This window comes from Poecilia reticulata, chromosome 18 (genome assembly GCF_904066995.2).
Source record: "Poecilia reticulata chromosome 18, P_reticulata-male-v2, whole genome shotgun sequence".
Classification (NCBI taxonomy): Eukaryota; Metazoa; Chordata; class Actinopteri; order Cyprinodontiformes; family Poeciliidae; genus Poecilia; species Poecilia reticulata.
The window spans coordinates 27,176,041-27,198,207 of record NC_088847.1 but is presented as its reverse complement, the minus strand read 5'-3'; the positions used below and the strand labels follow the sequence as shown (position 1 = coordinate 27,198,207).

Genomic DNA, 22,167 nt, shown 5'->3' with positions numbered 1-22,167 from the left:
TTCTAACAAATATAGTTTGCGTAACTTTTTAACAGATTTAATGTAGAGGATTTTAAAATTATGACTGTAAATTTTAATGTTTGTTTTTGGACTTTTTGATTTCACGGTTCAGTTTCTGGTGATTGTTGGTTGTTTAACTGCACCTGCTGCAGGTTTTGTCTTAATCAAAATGTCGGTGCATGTAAATGAAACTCCATGTTGTTTTCTCTCCTGTATTAAGGTACACTTTATTGCTTTTATAACCCAAGTATGATTTATTGTTGTTGTTGGTTTTAAAAACACTGTTGATCATTTTCTAAAGTTTTAACTTTTCATTGTAACTTAAGGAAGCGTTTTATCTTCCTGTATTTGAAAAACTTAGTCTTAATTTGAAGTGTTGATTTCTCATTCAATGTTCAAAAACATCAATATTGACATTTTCAATGATTATTTAAAAAAATATTTATTTGAAATAAAAAGCTAGTTATATTTGAAATCCCTCATGACAAAATAAAATAACGGCTGAAGACCATAGGCGTTATATAAAACAACATTTATTTATATAGTTGTCATTTTTGATAGAAACCCTTTAACACTAAATTACTTTAAAACCGTAATCTCTGTGCTTTAATATTACATTTACAGGTTGGATCATAAGGAAAAGATGTTTTCTATGAATCTTCTCTCCATTATTGCTGTGACTGGCTTCCTGCTCCTCATGTTCACCTGCAAAGGTAATTTCTGCACAAATTTACTGGAATATGTTTAATTTAGTTTTACACTGTAAGTCTGACTGTGATCAAATCTAAACATTTTGAGTAACTGAATAAAACCTGTGTTTCCTCCATGATTCCAGGATTAGAAATGTTTGCTTTAGTCACCAGAGTTTGGAAAAAGTCACGACAGTTAGTTAACAAAAACGTTTTTGTTTAAGGGTTGAAGATTCAACACAATCTGAGTTTCAGTTAGTCAAGAAAAATGTGCATGAAATCATGTAGAGCAGTTCTGTTAACAAACATGTTGCCAGCAGTGACATATTTTTGTTTATATTGCTCCCTTAATCTTCTTTTTTTGAGGTATTTCATGAAAGTTTGATGAACAACAAATTGCTGAAATTGCTAAATTAGAGAGTAGCTTTGTGTTATAATCTTAATCTTTCAAAACGAAAATAAGCTAAAACCAGTCTGCATGCTCCAAGTTCTCACAGTTTCTAAAACCTGTTAAAGTTGTAGAGGCTCTGAAAACAGTAAAACAGAAACTGATGTTAAATCTGGTTGGAACAGACAGAAAATAGTTTAATATCAATGTGTGTGTCATCACACACTTTCTGGCTGAATAAGTGCCAGAAAGTGAGTGAATTTACGATGCTAATGATACTTTATTGGAAATTACTACAACCACTAGAGGGCAGCAAAGTGCCTCCAATAAAAGCCTTGATACATTTGGAGTATAAACCAACATAAAGTGACTGTTGTTATGTTGGTTTGAGGACAACTTGCCACTACAGTTGAACTTTCTCATCTTGTGATTTTCAGGTGAGTCTCAGCAGACGGATTCACCTCAGTCAGTTACTGTGATGGTCGGTGACGACGTGGTTCTGCCGTGTCTCCTGAAACCCCCTGAAGATGCGTCTAAGATGACAGTGGAGTGGGGCAGACCCGACCTGAAGCCCAGATTTGTGTTTGTGAGGCTTGATGGTCAAGAATATTCAGTCGACCAAAACAAAGCCTTCAGGGGAAGATCGTCAATAATCCCCGGGAATCTGAAAAATGGAGACGTTTCACTGAAACTCTCTGAAGTCAGAATATCTGACAATGGAAGATACAGATGCTACTTACCCAGAGAGAAGAAGGAATATTTTGTTGAGCTTGTTGTTGGTAAGTAAAGAGAATTACTTACAACACACAGTTTACAATTAAAAGATTTTCTTCAAGTTGCTATGAACTTAAAATCAATTTAACATGTTTCACTCAGATTATCTATTATAATCTGTAATGTTTGGAAGAATTTAAGGAGAATGAGAGTCTATGCTGAGTGCAGCTCTAAGATTATCAATAATTTAGTTTATTTAAAATGATTGATTTAAGACATAAAAATGATTGAAAAGTATTTTAACATAATTAAAACATTTTGAAGTTTAAAACAGTTGGACTGTTACATGTTTAAAGCAACATGGGATGAAATAATGGAGTAAATTTTACTTTAAATAAAAAATAACCTACTGGACGTCACATACTGACTGTTCATAACGACTTCACAAAGCTCACTTAAAAACAAAAACACATACACTGAGCATTTAAAATATGAAGTTTATTCTGACTCTGCAGTTCAGTTACAGTTTAAATGTAACTTTTAGCTGATTATCACTCTTAAACGATGTGATTCTTCAGCTTCCTCTGCTCTCTGACCATCAGGCTCCGCCTCCTCACCTGGTGTCAGTTTATCTGGACTGGACGTCAGCAGCAGTGGAGTGATGCTGGACTGCAGCGCTGCAGGCTGGTATCCAGAACCTGAGATGTTCTGGCTGGACGGAGACGGAAACATCATGTCTGCTGGACCTGCAGAGAAAAGCACAGATCCTGATGGTGTTTACACTGTTAGCAGCAGAGTGACTGTAGAGAAGAGAAACAACAACAACTTTACCTGCAGAGTCCAGCAGAGAGACGTCAACCAGAGCAGAGAGACACACATTCATGTTCCAGGTAGGAAACTAAAACACTTTGAACACTTCAGATATTATTTCTAAATTAAACTGTTCATGACTCTGTTTCAGACGGTTTCTTCATTCCTCAGCCTGACTGTAATATTTTTAACATTTTTGCTGTGATTCTGGGCCTCATAATCCTTATTGGAGCTGCTGCTTTTATCTGGATATGGAGGAAAACTGAAATATGTGAGTTAATTATTAATGTGTTTTAATGTTCAATGAGATGCTATATTTAACCATGTATGTAAGATTTTTAAACAGACCCAGAATATCTGAAGTTTTTGTTTAGTTAATCAGAAACTCATTAATGCAAACCATTAATCTTATTTATTTATTTCTTGTTTCTGCAGTGAAAAATAATCTAAAAGTGAAAATGATCGAGGAGGAAAAGCAGCTCATGATAAAAGAAAAGGAGAATTTGTCTGAGAAGAAATCAAAACTTGAGGAAGAGTTAAAACATAGAAATGAGGATCAGAGAATCATTGATCAGCTGATTGAAGCATTAATGAAGATGTCAGAGGAACTGAAGGAGCAGAGAAAACAACTCAGTGATCAAAGAGAGAAGACAGAGAAAATGATTAATGAGGATGAGGAGAAGCTTAATACAGTTATTGAAGAAGAAAGAAACCAGACGGGGAGCATGATAGAGAAGAGAGCAACAGGATACATAAAACTGAAGGGAATCATGACAGAGAGTTTAGAGAAACAGGATAAGAGGAAGAAAGATCATCAACATGTGGAACTGATGACAGAGAAACTAATAGAGAAAACATTTAAAGAGGTTAACAAGCTGAAGGAGAGGAAACAGGAAATAGAGAAAAATGTAGAGGAAATTAAAAAACAACTTGAAGAAATGAAGACATGATGTGATTTAACCACTGAGACAGAAACAGATCAACTTCAATTGTTTTTACATGATGTGAGGAAATAAAACTGTCAAGTTTCACCTCAGCAGATTTGCTGAATTTTCATTAAAGTTTTTTTTTTTTTTCTGAGTAGAAAATAAAAAATGAAGAAACTTTCTCAGAACATGATGTTCAGAAACGTCAGGAACTAAATTATAGCAAATGTTTGTAAAGCTTGTCATGTTTTTTTAATTTTTCTATTCTATGAATGTTTTTCTAAGTTTTTCTGTTTTCAGTTTCAGGACATGAAGTGAGAGATGATCTAGTTCATTTATATCAGGAATCCAATTTAATTTATCTGACCTCTGATGTATCCATTATTGACCTGTAAAGATTTTGGGAGAAACAACAAACCATTAATTAATGTGTAAGATGTAAAAATAACAATAGCGACAACTTGTTTTCTTTATTAATGTGAATTCCATTTTTACAAGGTTTTTTTATTTCTTTACCTGTTTTTTTTTTATTCTCTTTTATGTTTTTACCTATGTTTTTTTTAAAGTGTGACTTTTTCTTTAAATGCTGACAGAATGAATCAGGAACATTAAACTCAATCAAACCAAAATAAAAGTCTCAAAATACTTACAGTAGTTATTATTTATAACAAACTAAAACAAATAATTGTGCAAAAACAAAATAATTCATTTAAAATGTCTTAACATTGTCAGAAATACTTAGATTATTCAAACTACATGATATTTGTAGCTCTGATTGTTGTGACGAAAATCATGTTAAAATAAATTTAAAAACTAGTTATTTCTTCAGAGCTTTTAGTTACATTGAATAACATATAAACTCAGACTATAACAGCCAGTCAGACATTTTATTTGACCTGAACACATTCTGACAACAACAACAACAACAACAACAACAACAACATGGCTGCAGGAGACAAAAGCCCCATCCTGTCCAGTCCAGTCCAGTTCAATCCAGTCCAGGTCTCCCACTTGTCCAAAATACATAACAGTGGTGAAGATTTTAACTTTTTGGAAGAGAGACTGGAATTTCACAGTATGAACAGAAAACCACAAAATGTTTTCAAGTACAACAAGTGAGAAATTATGACAGTAAATAAATGTGCAGCTGACTGTTTATATTTGATTCAGACATTTAAGGTAAAGATTAAAGATTTTATTTGATGTGCAAACACGTGTTAAAGATAATCAGGTCAAGTTATGGAGAATAAAATACATTGTATGTAAAATAAAATGTAAAATATTGAGAACAAATGAATGAATTGAATCCATTTCGATTCTAAAAAGAAATGCAGCTACCAACAAAAAAACATTTTAAGTTTATTAACATTTTCTGGTGATGATTGTTGACAAGTTTTGATCATATTTTGCGTCTCAGAAGTTAAAGCTGTTAGTTTATTTCCTGTCAGTGTGACGTGGTCGGCCCTCCTCTTCCTCTTCCTCCTCTTCCTCTGACAGACATGGACGGACTCTGATCTGTTTCCATTCTGCTTCTGATGAGAAACAAAACAGTCAAGACTTAATTTGCTCTCATTAAATCTCAATTTAGAGGTTTGTCTTTGTGGAGGATTTATGTTTCTGACTGAAGTTTCATATTGATTTATTTTGCCTCTCCTGAGTTTTTAAATAATTAAATAATATTCTAGAAGTGAAGCTGATGCAGAAGCTGCACCTCATCCGGCTGCTGCAGCAGCAGCTGTGTGTATTTTTGAACTGATGTACAAAATAAACACAGAAGCTCGTTCTGCTGAAGCCTGAGGTTTTAGTTTGAGGTTTTAAACCGAGAAGTTAAAAATTCTCCCATGTGTTTCACAGACATACGTCTGAAGATAGATTAGTAGACTGCTTTTAAAATTAAACACTGAGACCAAATTACCAACCTGCACTAAATGCTTAATGCTTAATATTCAAAAATTCTAACTTAATTGTAAGTACACAGGTCGAATAGATCAAGTTATTGCAGGGAATACAGAAGAAAAGCGAAAAGAACTGATTTTGTTTAAGAGGTCAGGATACGTTGTATAATCTGAATTGTTTATATATATATATATATATATATATATATATATATATATATATATATATATATATATATATATATATATATATATTCTTTGGGGTGGGAGAGGTGGGCTGAAAAAAGTTGTTTTGTGTTTTTAAATTTTGCTAAAATGTAAAACTGCCAATAAATATTTCTACTACAATATATTTTGGTGCCACAAATAAACATAGATGCAACCAATGACACTGCATAAATTTCTTAAAATAAAAATAAAAAATCTGTACATAAGCTGTAAATAATTAATCTGACAACAGTTTGTAAATACATACAACCAGATTTAAATGATTTTATCACCTTTTTGTAGCTTGTAGAGAATCATTCCAGTCACCAGAGACAACAAGGCAAATATCACGACTCTAACAGTCGATTCCAGACTGAAGGTTTTGGGCTGCTGACACTGAACAGGAGGAGTTTCTTCATTTGGTCCTGAAAGTATAATTTAGATATTAACATATAAATTTGACATGAACATAACAGGAAGTAGAAATTAAGACAAACTGACTAAGACAGAATCACTAACCTGTCACAGTGGGACTCTCTTTATTCTGTGCTGAAAAGTACATTTCAGATATTAAACTTTAAAACTTGACACCAACATGACATAATAAAACAAGTGACCAACCTGTGAGTGTCTGGTGAACAGCCAGGAAGCTCTCAGGAGATTCTCCGGCTCCAGATATGCTGCACCTGTAGTTCCCTTCATCGGCCTTGGAGACGTTTCTGATGGTCATGTTGCTGTTATAGCAGGTCATGAGATGGAGGCCATCTTTATAGAAATCTCTGATGTAACTCAGCTCAGTTTTGGCCTTCAGCTCAGTTTCTTTGTGGATACATCGAAGCGTCACGTCTGATCCTTCTGCTACGGGTTGGACTGGAACCTCCAGGATCACCAGACCAGCTGGAGAATAAATATGGAGATAATTTATTTATAAAAAAATATAACACAACACATCAGGAGGGCTTTCTTCTGTTCTTTAACAATGACACACATGCAGCCACTAAATACACACACATAAGTTCACTGATACAAGTCATGCAAACTCTTATACATCAACGTGCTTTGCATATTTTGATGTTGAATGCAGTTTTGATTAATAAATCAGTCAATTTTTTTATGGATGCAAATCTGCCCTCTGGTGCAAATTATTTGATATACCAAAAAAAGAAACACATAAAATACATGATATGTTCTTTTCATGTGTTCCTATATTTCTAAATAAATATTGTTGAATCTAACTAATTATAACATGCTTGGCGAGACAAAATCTTAAAATGAATTGAAGTAAATCTATATCATTTTTCTTTGTTTTTAAATCCAAAACAGTATATACAGTGCATTCAAAGAAAAAAATATAAAACAGCATTTAATATAGTATTTTAAAGTAATTATACTTTATATATAAATTTCCAGCTATTAGTTTAGCATGACCAGCAACCCTCCTGACCCCACTAAGGGACAAGGGTGCAAGAAAATGGATGGATGGATGGATGGATGGATGGATGGATGGATGGATGGATGGATGGATGGATGGATGGATGGATGGATGGATGGATGGATGGATGGATGGATGGATGGATGGATAGTTTAGCATGAATAGATTATTCACCTGTAATGGAGATGCTGAGCGCCCGGCTCGTCTCCCCCGTGTCGTTTTCACACCAGAACTCTCCACTGTGTTTTTCCAGGGCCGGTTTGATGATGCAGGACGGAGCTGGTGAGCTGCAGGGGTCTGAGGAGTTTGTTGCTCTGGACTTATTAAACTCCCTCATTACTGTCCAGACATTATCATCGTCTATCAGCTCACAGTGGACAGTAATGGACTCGTACTCAAAGAACTGGAGCCTCCTTGGAGAAATATACGGGAAAACTGCATCTGAATGGAAACAATGGGAAACGTGATATAGAAAAAAGTAAAACACTAATATGATCTGATTAATGTCCAATCTTTTTTCTCAATAAATAAAACCAAACTCAGCTTAAATTTCACTTTTTGTAATAACATATTTGTGATGTTAAACGACTCACCAAGTTTTTCAGTGAGTTCAGTTTGTTGAGTCAGCAGAACCAACATGTTCATCACTACAAACACATTAAAAAGAGATGGATATAAAAATATAAATATGTATAAAATATAAACTGATAGAAGCTGATTATTTAACGTTGTACTTACAGAAGCAGACAGATGTAACCTCCATGATGCTCACCGTTACTGGAGTGAAGATCTTCACACCGACACGTAAACGTCACGTTGGTCAGGACTTCCTCTTCCTGTCTGGATTATTTCAGGGCTGCAGGTTGAATCTGTATTTCTAGAAATAACTGAGCAGCCCACTGACTCTGTGCTGCACCTTTTAAAACACTTTCAGCTCTGAACTCTGCATACAGTCAGTAAAATGCAGTAGAAATCAGCTGTTGCTCTGCAGACGTTTCCTTTAAATGATCGACTGTTTTCCTCCATGCAGCCAGTTTCAGTCAGGTGAACAGCTAATGCATGATCATGCAAAATTTATATCTTTTGGGGTTTTTTTGTGAAAAATCAACACTAGTGATCACCGTTCACATCTTTCTATTTTATGAGTACATTTCCAGTGAAAGATATTAAATACAGCATGTGGAGAACAGCAGCAGCAGCAGATACAGGAAGCTGAACCAGTCACAGTTAAAGGCCTACAGATGTCTGATATTCAGCCCTGGAGTAAATACAAGAGCTTCAGACACCATGGCAGAAAACAACCAGCAACATACATCACATTTAGTCATGTGACATCATTAAAATAATCAATACAAATCAATATGGAGTTCAGTCAAATTCCATTATAACCCTTCTTTAGAGATTTTTACATTTTAGAAAATACTTTCAATATATTTATTTTTTCTTAATTAGGATGAATCTACCAACACACCCAGCTTCAGATCAGATGATGTACAGTTTGGCCTTTCTCAGTCTAGGGGGCGCTGTAGAGCAGTTTGGCCCAGTTTTGATTCCATTAAAAACTTTTAACTTCATGTAGAGTGGGAAATAATAAGGAAGAATAATAAAATATATTTTCCCATTTGTAGACAAAAAAGGCAGCAAAGCAGTTCAATGATCTTCTTTGAATAAATAAAAACATGAGATAGAACCACATGTCCAGTTCGCTTCACAAATTATTTACTTTGAGCAGAATTTAAGTCTATTTATAATATTATGTAAAATAATATGAAACCTGCTTTCTGTTCTGCAGATTTACAATAGAAATAATAAATAAATGTATAAAACAGACAGATGTTAACCACAGGTTGTGTGTTTTTGACTGCAAAGTATTTTGCTCAGAGCACCAAATGGCTACCAGCAGTGTTGACCTTTGACCTTCAAAGCTTTAAAATGGCGACAGATTCATGTCCTAAAAGAAAACTACATAAATTGAAGAGAACATCAGATGTGGACAGACTAACTTCATTCTGTAGTTCATTGACATGTTCACTTCCTGATCTAACTGCTCCAGTTGAACCACACCTGTTTTACTGTCGTTTTATCAGAGACCTTTGACCTCTGCAGTTCATAGAGAACAAAGGAGACGATGCATTCAGGAAGGTAATCCTACTTTTCTAAAATGTAAATTATTATACTTTACTTTTTAATGTGATAAACTTTGTTTTCTTCTAACACTTGTTTTATCTCCAGGATGTTTCTCGTGCCTCAGAGTTTCTCTCTAAAACCTTCGATCAAAGTCGTTGTGTTTGGTTTCCTTCTCCTGGGATTCACCTGCAAAGGTAACTTATTAAAAAAATACTGGCAATGACAATTCTGCCTGTTGAGAGAACGAAACATTAGCTACTGTTAAAAGATCTGAGTTAATTTATGTATTATAAAGAAATGAGACACTTGGAAGAAAAAAATCTCTGACTGAGACAACTTATAAAACTTTTTATCTTACAGTAAAATCTCAAACTGTTTTCCTCTCCAGGTCAGTCCCTGCAGACGGAGCGTCCTCGGCTCGTTGCAGCGATGCTCGGTGATGATGTGGTTTTACCGTGTCACCTGGGAGTTTCTGTGAACCCCGATGAGTTGGTGCTGGAATGGGGGAGGCTGGATCTTATCCCCAGATTTGTGTTCATGTGGTTTGAAGGGAGTGAAAATGTAAATGAGAAAAACATGGAGTTCAAGGGAAGAACGTCTCTGTTCACAGACAGACTGAGAGACGGAGACGTTTCACTGAGACTGACGGGAGTAAAACACTCTGACAACGGGAGATTCAGATGCTACAACCCAAAAGAGATGAAAGAATATTATGTCGACCTGCTTGTTGGTAAGAAAACACAAAGCAATATTTTCTAGTTTATTTTATTTTTTATTTTTTTGCTGGGGGATGTGATAATTATTGTGCTGAGCTTTTATGATCATTTTAGGATCTGTTTTTAGCTCTATATTGTACTAAAGTGAGAGTAGCACTAATTCAATATATTTTTATTCAAGTAAAAAGAAGCTTTCCAAGAAATTACTTAAATAAAAAGGTATTTGGTAAAAATCTTACTCAAGTACTGAGTGACTGATCATAAAATCTGATGTAATATTTCTAAATGATGCAATCAGCCAAAATATAAACTTACATTCAAAGTTTGGTGTATTAAAGACTAAAATGAAAGGAATTCAAAATAACAGATTCAGGAAAATAAACACTTTTTAAATATAGATTTATTTTACAATTAATTTTTTTTTTAATCAGTATTTACAGGTAAAGTATATATGTTAGAATAGGTTAACATATATTTAGTGTGTATTGTGTCTTATTGATCTCCAAACAACAAACTCTGTTAAACTGGTGTTAATGATTTACTTACACATGTAAAATGTGTTCTAGTCTACATTCTGCCTCCTGCTGGCAGAAAGTGGTACCTACAGCATTTTCAGTTGTATTATTTTTATTATATGGATTTATAGGGATTATATTTGCTAAAATTACTCAGACATTCCTTTTAACACGGCCAAAGAGACAGGAGTTAAGAAAGCATGAGGCATAATTAGTCTGTTTTTCCCACATTTAGATTTAAAACTGGAGTCTAGATTAAATTGGTTTTCATGCATGGTTCCTATGAATCTCACATCTCTGCTCTCTGACCATCAGGCTCCGCCTCCTCACCTGGTGTCAGTTTATCTGGACTGGACGTCAGCAGCAGTGGAGTGATGCTGGACTGCAGCGCTGCAGGCTGGTATCCAGAACCTGAGATGTTCTGGCTGGACGGAGACGGAAACATCATGTCTGCTGGACCTGCAGAGAAAAGCACAGATCCTGATGGTGTTTACACTGTTAGCAGCAGAGTGACTGTAGAGAAGAGAAACAACAACAACTTTACCTGCAGAGTCCAGCAGAGAGACGTCAACCAGAGCAGAGAGACACACATTCATGTTCCAGGTAGGAAACTAAAACACTTTCAACACTTCAGATATTATTTCTAAATTAAACTGTTCATGACTCTGTTTCAGACGGTTTCTTCATTCCTCAGCCTGACTGCAGCGTTTCTATCGGCTTTATTGTGATTCTGGTTTTCACTCTTCTGATTGGAGCTGCTGCTTTCATCTGGACATGGAGGAAAACTGAAATATGTGAGTTAATTTATTGTTAGTGAGTTTCTTCTCATTAAAAGAGGTTTTATTTTTAATCTTGTGCTAAAGATACTTTTTTAAACAGACCCAGAATAAATAAATTTTTCTGAAGTATTTGTTTTGCTAATTAGAAACTCAACTGATGCAAACCATTAATTTTGTGTTTTTCTTGTTTCTGCAGCAAAGAAGAATCTAAAAGTGAAAATGATCGAGGAGGAAAAGCAGCTCATGATAAAAGAAACAGAGAATTTGTCTGAGAAGAAATCAAAACTTGAGGAAGAGTTAAAACATAGAAATGAGGATCAGAGAATCATTGATCAGCTGATTGAAGCATTAATGAAGATGTCAGAGGAACTGAAGGAGCAGAGAAAACAACTCAGTGATCAAAGAGAGAAGACAGAGAGAATGATTGAGGAGGATGAGGAGAAGCTTAACTCAGTTATTGATGAAGAACGAAACCAGACGGGAAGCATGATGGAGAAGAGAGCAACAGGATACATAAAACTGAAGGAAATCATGGCAGAGAGTTTAGAGAAACTGGATAAGAGTAAGAAAGATCATCAAGATGTGGAACTGATGACAGAGAAACTAATAGAGAAAACATTTAAAGAGGTTAATAAGCTGAAGGAGAGGAAACAGAAGGTAGAGAAAAATGTAGAGGAAATTATAAAACAACTTGAAGAAATGAAGACATGATCTGATTTAACCACTGAGACAGAAACAGATTAAATTCAATTGTTTTTACATGATGTGAGAAAATTTAATTATCTGGTTTCAGTTCATTAGACTCAGTGGAAACCTTCAGACATTTTCCTGATTCAGGGCAAAAACATTTCATGGAAGGTGAGGAAGCCTCAGGAAACAGAATAAGACATGTTTGCTTTTTGTTTTAGTGCATCAAAACAAAACGTTTTGTCATTTTTGTGTTCATTTAACTTTACTTTAAATTTGGTCACTTCTTTTGGAATGAACATCAAAATAACACTTTCATTGATTGTTTTACAGCAAATGTTTTTTTGTTTTATTAAGTGTTTTTATCTGAGTTTTATGAATATTGCCCAGTACTTTGGTGCAGTTATCTGTTTTTAAAGTGCTTTATAAATAAAATTGACATTGTTAAGGTCCAGTTTCTCTAGACCTTAAAGCTGCGATCAGAACACGTTCATGAAGGTGACTTAAAATAGAAAAACAGGGAATTACTTTAATCACTACGAATACTGACATTTTATTTAGATCATTTGGTATGCATAACAGTTTGGAGTATCTGTGAAGAAAATCATTTAAATGCATAAAAATGGAATTAAATGATGCATGAACCGAAACGTGTGTCTTTGTCAGAAAATACATCAGAGCAGTTCAATATTTTAACAGCAGAGGTCAGAAAAATCAAAACCTCAGTTTTCTGAAATATTTAAACTAAAAGTCTTTCAGTTTTCAAACAATAAAATCTGTTAAAGAAACAGAAATTATCCACATCCAGGAGCATTTAACATGTAAATATTAACTAAACAAGTTGAGGGAAGAATTTGTTTAAAATGAATCAAGAACAAACGCTTTACTGAGCTAAATAATTTTGCTCTTTTAGTGCAGGAAAAACATCAGCAAATATAAAAAAACATTAACAGTCAAACATTTCCCACAGTGAATTGTTAGCAGAGAGTAATAATATTCCAGTTTATTTTACTCTATTTTCCCTGTGATGAAATGTTTTTGACCATAAGTTGTATCTTAATGCCAATTAATTGACTGGCATTAATTCAATTTACTGGTAGTAAATTAAACTGTGAGTTTAAATAATTTCAGTTTCACAGAACAAACAAAACTCATCAGGCTGCAGCAGCAGCAGATTTATTTCTGTACTATTTCTAAACACGACTTTAACGGTTACCTAAATAAACGCTGAGCACCAACGAACTGCAGCCTGTGGTTTATTGTTTAACCTGAGAAGGTAAAAATATTCTCCTCTGAGCTTCACAGACACAAAGCTAATTATAAAACTGAACAAAATGTTAAAGCAAATGAGATCGATCAGTTTATGGTGTTCAAAAGATATTGGCTCAATATTTTATCAATACACTGAATAAATGGCTGCCCTGCGACAGACTGGCGACCTGTCCAGGGTGTACCCCGCCTCTCGCCCGAAACGTTGGCTGGAGATGGGCACCAGCAACCCTCCCGACCCCACTGAGGGAAAAAGGGTGCAAGAAAATGGATGGATGGATGGATGAATAAATGGCAAGAAATTATAAAAACAAGATGAACACACATTCCAGCTGTTTCTCATAAATATGCTTTATGATGCAGGTTTCAGGTTCCAGAAAACTAGAATCAAAAATGTGGTGTATTTGATTATAAATTCACCACAAGTCAATTTAAAATGATAACAGATTAAGTGATTGATAAGTCGGACAGCAGAAACATGTTTAATACATTTTCCTTACATCCAAAGTACACAGAGTGCTAAAAAAATTAACTGTCTATTAAAAGATATAATAAGGTTTGATTTTTGTTGTTCTTTTAAGAAACTGAAAGGATTCAACAAGCTTTAATGTCAAACACAAGAAGAGCAAATAAAAAAGGCTACTTCAAATATATACAACAACAAAAACTTTTCCAAATCAACCTGAGATCCAAAATCAATTTTTCCCCTGTGGGTAGATTAAAAAGTAACAAACATTAACTACAGAGGTTTGTGTCCGAGTTTCACCACCAAGTTCTGATTACAACCGAAATATAGTGTCAGGAATCACTCAAACAAAACCCATTTGACAAGATGAAGTGGATAAAATCTCTAAAAAATTCATGCCTCATCTCACATTTGCCAAAAATATTTTGATCCCCAAGACCTTTGTAAAAATATCTTTAAAAAATAGGAAGTGTTTCCAAGGTGAGCATCACATGTGGCATAAACTTAAAGCATCTTAGAATAAGAACATCAAACAGACTGTCATATTTAATCTGATGATCTGAGGCTATTTTGCTACAAAGTGCCACATAACAAGATGTCGTTTTTGACAGAATCATGAAATCTGACAATCTTGAATCTTGTGTTTCCTGAAAGCTGCTATAAAAACAAACATTTGATTCCTCAAACAGTGGCCAGTTACTGAGCTTTGGGATGAATAACATTTTGGTTTGTTTGTCTTATTTGACTGAGGTTATATGTGTCTGATGCTAGTTTTGGTTTGATAAAGCTAAAGCATTTTAGGTCAGCAAGTAAAGCAAAGAAGAAATAAATATAGAAAGGAATAAATACTTTGTGTTCCAATAATATAATGATTCTCTACTGATGTTCTGATGCAAGTTATAATTTATGGGAAATCAGGAAATGACTTGGTGTTTCCAACAGAAAACCATGTAATACAGCACAGCTGTCCTGACTTCAATCCACTGTAACTTTCTAAATAATAATCCATTAAATAAAGTTCTTACTTTTACGTCGTTTTCTCTTGTAGTGAATCAGAGCGATCACTGCAGACAACAAGGCCACCAGTAGAAACTTTGCTGTGGACTGAAGAATGAAGGTTTTACACCATTTGGACCGAAGCAAAGGACTTTTTACAGACGGGCCTGAAAGAAACATTTCAGATGTTAGTAGATAAACAGACACAGACAAAGACCAAAAGAAAAGCAAACAGAAAGAATAACTCACCTGTCACAGTGGGACTCTCTTCAGTCATTACTGAAAAGTACATTTCAGGTATTAAACTTTAAAACTTGACACCAACATGACATGATAATAACAAGACAAGTCGACCAACCTGTGAGTGTCTGGTGAACAGCCAGGAAGCTCTCAGGAGATTCTCCGGCTCCAGAGATGCTGCACCTGTAGTTCCCTTCATCGGCCTTGGAGACGTTTCTGATGGTCATGTTGCTGCTGTAGCAGGTCATGAGATGGAGGCCATCTTTATAGAAATCTCTGATGTAACTCAGCTCAGTTTTGGCGTTCAGCTCAGTTTCCTGGTGAATACATCGAAGTGTCACATCTGATCCTTCTGCTACCGTCTGGATTGGAGTTCCCAAAATCACCAACTGTTAGAATTATTATTTGTTTAATCTTACTTATATGAAGCTTATAGTGTTATGCCACTTTTAGGAGGCTGTTGTTTGTTCGCTTCTTGTGTTGCAGAAGATAAGCTGCAGAACAGGAACTCACCCCAACGGCCTCGAAGAGAATGTGCTGTTCAGCTATCTTATATGGATAAGAGTTTGCTGTGTCAAGCTTCAACAGAGTGTGCTTCCTCCTCCCCTCCCCCTTTAGCTGTTGAAGCTTCATGTAACTAGGGCGTTCCTAATCTAATAAAAGAGCGAGGCGAGCAGAGAAACTTCAGAGTGTTTGTTCGGAGATTGTAACTGAAGCTTTCTCTGAGCACTCTCCTCGCGAGTAAGAAACTCATTACTGACTCTTTGTCTCTGTTTTTTGCAGTGTGTGAGAAATGTCTAGTGTTTGAACCTGACATTTAATTGGTCCTTCGAGCCGGATACCGATATACCTGACGACTCCAGCGGGTGAGTAAAATCCAGGAAGCCTGTGCACAGCATTAAGACCCTTTCCGGGACTGGTCCTTTCCTCACGAGCTGGAGTCCGACGGTTGACGGTTTTCCTCAGAGACTGGAGACACAGTGAGTAGTTTCAGTTTAAAACCAGTATGTATGGGGAAGAAAATAAAAAATAAAAATGAAAAACGATAAAAATTAGAATAAAATAAAAATAAAATAAAACCAGTTAAAGTCCGCGGGAGGGCAGACTCCTCTAACTCTAAAGTTAGTTAAATTCTGTGTGGGACAGCGGCGTCCTCTGGTGAGAAGTTAAACCCTGAGAATCCTAGGCACTGTCAGGTACAATAAAAAGCAGTTAAAGTCCGCGGGAGGGGCAGACTCCCCTAACTCTTAAGTTAGTTAAATTCTGTGTGGGATAACGGCGTCCCCTGCTAAAGGACGGGCGGAGTCCTCTATGAAATAGTTAAATTCCGCAAAGGACAACGGGAGTCCTCTACTAGGTAGTTAAAATCCGTGAAGGGCAGGAGTGTCCTACTTAAAAGTGTGAAAGTGTGTGAGTGAATGAAAACTGATTATCACTAGATAAACAGTTTTATACCAAAACAACGGGGAACAAATGGTGAGATTTTGTGGATGTTTGTAGACAAGAAAACTCCGCTCTCTGAGTTGAAGTGAGTTTTACCACAATCTATTTATCACCATCCTGTTGAAATTTTCCAGTGTTTAGAACACAGCAGGTGTTAAGACCACACTGGACTAAATTTAGTTCAAAATGGGTAAAGGGGGAAGCAAACATAAACAGAAGGTCTTAGAAGACCTGTCTTGTAAGGATTGGAAAAGAGTTGAAAAAATAAATGAGGATGCAGTAAACCCGCTTTGTTATTGGGTGAAGCAGTACGATTTTTATGGCAGGTTAAGTACCACAGGCATAAAAGAACTGCAGCAAAAATTAGGAGAGGAAACAGAGGTTTTCTACCAGGGAGGAAGAGACAGAGGTAGAGGTAGAGGACGAGGCAAGGGGCGAGGATTTGGTCCACGCCCAGAAACTCGAGCTTGTTGGAATTGTGGAAAAGAGGGCCATCTAGCAAGGGACTGTAGGAGTTCCCAACACCAACAATCAGCATGACTAGATGATGTTGAAAAAAGAAAAAGATCTTGAAACAGGGGAAGAGGAAATTTTGAATTTAGAGGACTTATTTTTCGAGGAGAGATACAGGCCAGAGGTGACTTTGATGATAAAAGGGAATCTACTCACAAGCAATGTCAGCCAGCCTCTCCACCTTTGAACCTCCAAAAGGGAGCCAAATCCTGCTGTATGTAGATGACATTCTACTAGCATCAAAAACCAAAGAAGATTGTTTGATAGACTCTCTGACACTATTGAAACACCTATTGCTACAAGGACATAAAGTCAACAAAAATAAACTCCAATTAGTACAGCCAGCAGTAAAGTATCTAGGTCATCAACTAGCATCTGGGGGCCGTACAGTAATACAGGATAGAAAAACAGCAATACTACAGGCTCCAAAGCCACAGACAAAAAAAACAAATGATGTCATTCTTGGGGCTGACAAACTACTGTAGAAGTTGGGTGCCAAATTATGCTGAGATAGTTGCACCTCTGAGTACACTAATCTATACTACAGAAATGAAAATGACAGATAAACTGGTTTGGACCACAGAAAGTGAAGAAGCATTCTGTAAGATAAAACAAGAATTGGTGGGAAGTGGAACACTAGCTCTTCCAGATTACAAGAAGCCGTTTGTCCAAATGGTTGATAGCAGAGATAAATTTATGACCTCGGTATTGACCCAAAAGCATGGAGATAAAATGAAGCCCATAGCCTTTTACTCTACAAAAATGGACGCAGTGACCTGTGCCCAACCTCCATGCATCAGAGCTGTAGTTGCAGCCTCAATGGCAGTCACCGCAAGTGCAGATGTGGTTCTTTTTCATGACCTAATACTTAGAGTGCCACATGCAGTATCTGCATTATTATTACAAACAAACATGACATTTCTGTCACCAGCTAGGCATTTGTCTTGCATGTCCATCCTGTTGTCTCAACCACATTTAACAATAGAGCGGTGTACAATTCTCAATCCTGCAACACTTATGCCAACCTTAGATGATGGAGAACCACATGATTGTGAAGCCTTGGCAACAACTACAGCAAAGTGTAGAGAGGATCTGACAGACACCCCATTAACAAAGGGAATCACAGTGTATGTGGATGGTTCTTCTAAGAAAGACCAATTTGGGAAAACTAGAACAGGATATGCTGTGGTTACATCGAACAAAGTGCTAAAAGCTGCAGCGTTACCACAACATTTCTCGGCTCAGGCTGCTGAATTAATAGCATTAACAGAAGCCTGCAAACTAATGAAAGGAAAAGATGTGACAATTTATACAGACAGCCAGTATGCGTTTGCTACAACTCATACCTTCGCACAATATTGGCAAAATAGGGGAATGGTTACCTCTACAGGAAAACCTGCTACACATGCAGACCTGCTAAAAGAACTTTTAAAAGCAGTAAAACTCCCAAAAACATTAGCAATATGCAAATGTGCAGCACACACCTCTAATACTGATTCTGTTTCACTGGGTAATACATTTGCAGATAAAACAGCTAAGCAAGCAGCAATGGGAGAAAAAGAAGTACTGTGGTCCACAGAAGAAGAAATCGATAATGAAATATTGAAAGACATGCAAAAACAAGCAAGCACACAGGAACAAAAAACCTGGATAAAAAATGGAGCAACTGTAAAAAATGACTTATACATCTGACCAGAAGGAAAACCAATCCTACCAAAAAATCTATACAAATGGGCAGCAATATTGAGCCATGGGAAGACACATGTCTCAACAGGAGGGATGGTAGGATTAGTAAATCAGCATTATACAACCTATGGTTTTAATCTATATTCAAAAAATTTTTGTAGAGCTTGCCTCATATGTGCGAAGCACAATGCTCAAGGCAATCTACGTCCAAAGCGAGGGAGGTTTCCAACACCTAACTATCCTTTCCAGAGTATACACATGGACCTTATAGAACTAAATCAAAGTGAAGGGAAAAAGTACTGTCTAGTGATCATAGATTCATTTTCAAAATGGATAGAACTGTTCCCAACTAAAACACCAGATGCCCTAACAGTGGCAAAAGCCCTATGTAAAGACATAATACCCAGATATGGAATACCAGAAAAAATCTATAGTGATACGTTATTTGGGAGGCCGTACAGGCTCCCATTATTCAAGAATGAATGGGAAGCAGAGGATGAACCTAACTTAGCAGACTATATGAGAAAAATGTTGGAAAGACACAAGAAAGAAACTAAGACTGATGAATCTGATCCTTCTGTGTCTTCACAGGACGTCCCGTTAGTAAAACCTGGAGACTGGATTCTCACTAAAAGCATAAAGAAGAAGCATTGGCACTCACCAAAGTGGGAAGGTCCCTATCAGGTCCTGTTGACCACAGGAACTGCAGTTAAGATAGCAGAAAGAAACACATGGATCCACTTAGCACATTGTAAACTGATAATACAAAAAGAAGACTAAAATAACTCTCTTAGTAACAAAGTTTTGCCTACCTTCAGTTAGACCCCCAGAGGAAGCCCGTGGTACAAAGGGAACTGTATTTCTAGTATACAGTTGTCTCAAACCGGTGAAGATAGTCCACAACTCTGCCGAGGGGTTCCTAGGAAGGGAATCAAAACATAAAACATGACCACTAAAAGAAATAAGGTGATCCTTGGTGTAGGAGCTGCGGTCGCAATTATTGCAGCTCTCCTGTTGCTTTGGTATGAAACAAAATTAAAAGAAGAACACATAACACCAAGGAAGAAAAGAGTAGAATACGGTTGGGAAGATGAGTACGTGGCGTCCAAGGTTGGGAACATGGAAAATCCCTGTAAGGGGTCAGGTGAAGAGGTTGTAGATGAAATTTACCTGTGTGTTAATGCATCTAGATTGGCAACTGTGGTTTCACTGGACCTGAATAAGATCAATATTGGGGGCTACCCAGGCAGTGCCTGGGCAGGTTATGATTGGTACATGGCAGCACGAGACCACAATGCACAATGGGAAAATGTTTTCGCCTACACAGGGGATAGCTGGAGGCCAAATCCAAAAGATAGATACCAATCACAGTACTGGGCTAAGGTTATACATCTGGGAAAAATCAATAGAGAGCTAAAAATAATCATAAACACCACAAACGATCCGATTCCTTTCAAAAATGGTGTTACTTGTTTCTACTTCTCCCTGTGGATTGAGAAAATTGGAGAAGACCCCTATAAAATGTTTTCCCTGTGCCAGAACTTCACAGAGTCAGGTAACACCTCCCCAGGCGTAGTGGTGGCGGGCCCACACTCAACCAAACTCGCAAGTTCTGCAATGACTATATTCAATGCAGATGATGATGATGATGTAGATGAGCTAATTAGAATAACCACAGGAGTTACCAGCCGAAGCAACAACTGGCTTCTAATGATAGAACAGGCTGCAAAAGTTCCACAAGGGGACTGTGTGATATGTATGGGTCCACGACCACTTTTGAGAGTGGTTCCAGCAACGCTCCCAAATGAATGTCTGATTCCACTAATGAATGCAACAAACCCTACAGGTAATTGCAGTATATGGGATGATGTGTATCCACTCTCCCCTCTTGGAAAAAACAGACCCGTCTTCTCTAGAAATGTGGCCCGGAATAACTTCACTTGCATCCAACGTTCTGGTAACGGACCTAAATTAGGAACTCTCACAGCAGGAAATTGTTCAACTATAATAAATGTTGCTCGGTACTTCAAACCATTATCCCGTAGTGACATCTGGTGGTGGTGTGGAGATAACAGGTTGTTTGATAAACTGCCATCAAATACTACTGGTTTGTGCACTGTAGTGACTCTGCTGTTACCTGTTTCAATATACCCTATGACAGTACCACAACTACTTGCCTCACTAGGTAATGTGCTTCCATCAGTGTGGCAGCAGCGTCAGAAACGCTCACTGAAAGATGACGATGATCCCACATACATAGACAGTATTGGGGTCCCACGTGGTGTACCTGAGGAATATAAGCTGGTAAATCAGATATATGCAGGCTTTGAATCATCTATCTGCTGGTGGTGTACTATAAATAAAAATGTTGATAGAATAAACTACATCCACTACAATGTCCAGAGGTTAGGTAACAAAACAGAGCAAGGTTTCTCAGCCGTCCACGAGCAACTGTCAGCTACCTCCCTGATGGCTTTCCAAAACCGCATTGCTGTTGACATGTTGTTGGCTGAGAGGGGTGGGGTCTGCGCCCTTTTTGGGGAGCAGTGCTGCACCTTTATCCCCAACAACACCGCTGCAGATGGCAGCCTCACAAAGGCCTTGGATGGGTTGAGGGCTCTAAACAGCAAAATGAAAGACCACTCTGGAGTTGATACAGAAATGTGGGACGGTTTGAGTAATATATTTGGCCAATATCAACAACTAATAGTCTCTGTCTTAATTTCCATAGCTGTGTTTGCAGCAATACTGACCTTGTGTGGATGTTGTTGTATTCCCTGTATCAGAGCTTTAATTCAAAAGCTCATCACCACTGCCATCACTCCGATGCAGGAACAAGTGTATTCTCTCCTTCCTCCTGATGACAATAAAAATGTAAGTGATGAAACAGATGCTGAGTCCAGTGATGAAGAAGATGAAATGTCTCTCAACTTTCCAGACTTGTATCCTGACCCAAATGTTCCTATGTCAAACTTGTAAATAAGATGTTGATGATGTAATGTGTGAAATGTGTCCTTTTTCCTCTGAGTGTACCTGTTTTAAACCACTTAATGAATTACCAATAGAAAATCGAAAGAAGTTATTGAGTAAGGACTAGCTCTGGCTAAAAATGGCATAAACAGGAGGGAAATGTTAGAATTATTATTTGTTTAATCTTACTTATATGAAGCTTATAGTGTTATGCCACTTTTAGGAGGCTGTTGTTTGTTCACTTCTTGTGTTGCAGAAGATAAGCTGCAGAACAGGAACTCACCCCAACGGCCTCGAAGAGAATGTGCTGTTCAGCTATCTTATATGGATAAGAGTTTGCTGTGTCAAGCTTCAACAGAGTGTGCTTCCTCCTCCCCTCCCCCTTTAGCTGTCGAAGCTTCATGTAACTAGGGCGTTCCTAATCTAATAAAAGAGCGAGGCGAGCAGAGAAACTTCAGAGTGTTTGGTCGGAGATTGTAACTGAAGCATTCTCTGAGCACTCTCCTCGCGAGTAAGAAACTCATCACTGACTCTTTGTCTCTGTTTTTTGCAGTGTGTGAGAAATGTCTAGTGTTTGAACCTGACACCAAACCAACTAAGAAATAAATAGAAACATGTTTAAAAATATTTTTATTTTACAATTTTTTAGAAGGGACTTTGTGTCACAAAGGTGTTTTAGAAGCAGTTGGTTAAAGCATT

The 22,167-nt window shown here is 36.9% G+C and overlaps 3 protein-coding genes and 1 long non-coding RNA gene across 5 annotated transcripts; 2 read left to right on the top strand and 2 right to left on the bottom strand.

Moving 5' to 3' along the window:
• Positions 1-643: 643 nt before the first annotated feature.
• LOC145548550 (butyrophilin subfamily 3 member A2-like) lies at positions 644-4,010 on the top strand. The gene is made up of 5 exons (XM_081599105.1): positions 644-713; positions 1,515-1,856; positions 2,394-2,681; positions 2,753-2,872; positions 3,037-4,010. Exons 1-5 carry the CDS (start codon positions 644-646, stop codon positions 3,549-3,551), a joined length of 1,335 nt encoding a protein of 444 aa, XP_081455231.1. The 3' UTR covers positions 3,552-4,010.
• Positions 4,011-5,867: 1,857 nt separating this feature from the next.
• LOC145548549 (low affinity immunoglobulin gamma Fc region receptor III-A-like) lies at positions 5,868-7,824 on the bottom strand. Its single transcript, XM_081599104.1, has 5 exons — positions 7,800-7,824; positions 7,655-7,708; positions 7,236-7,502; positions 6,251-6,526; positions 5,868-6,054 (listed from the first exon to the last, which is right to left on the bottom strand). The coding sequence occupies exons 1-5, from the start codon at positions 7,822-7,824 to the stop codon at positions 5,906-5,908; spliced, it is 771 nt and encodes a 256-aa protein (XP_081455230.1). The 3' UTR covers positions 5,868-5,905.
• A 592-nt stretch (positions 7,825-8,416) lies between these two features.
• LOC103461240 (butyrophilin subfamily 3 member A2-like) lies at positions 8,417-11,997 on the top strand. The gene is made up of 5 exons (XM_081599830.1): positions 8,417-9,382; positions 9,577-9,918; positions 10,735-11,022; positions 11,094-11,213; positions 11,395-11,997. Exons 1-5 carry the CDS (start codon positions 9,295-9,297, stop codon positions 11,907-11,909), a joined length of 1,353 nt encoding a protein of 450 aa, XP_081455956.1. The 5' UTR covers positions 8,417-9,294; the 3' UTR covers positions 11,910-11,997.
• Positions 11,998-15,483: 3,486 nt separating this feature from the next.
• Positions 15,484-21,791, bottom strand: LOC145548697 (uncharacterized). Of its 2 annotated transcripts, XR_014084700.1 has the most exons (3): positions 21,252-21,777; positions 19,160-19,417; positions 15,484-15,825 (listed from the first exon to the last, which is right to left on the bottom strand). It is a non-coding gene; the product is annotated as an uncharacterized LOC145548697 (long non-coding RNA). The 2 variants fall into 2 exon arrangements; XR_014084699.1 differs by lacking the exon at positions 15,484-15,825 and having other exon boundaries at positions 19,153-19,417; positions 21,252-21,791.
• Positions 21,792-22,167: the final 376 nt, after the last annotated feature.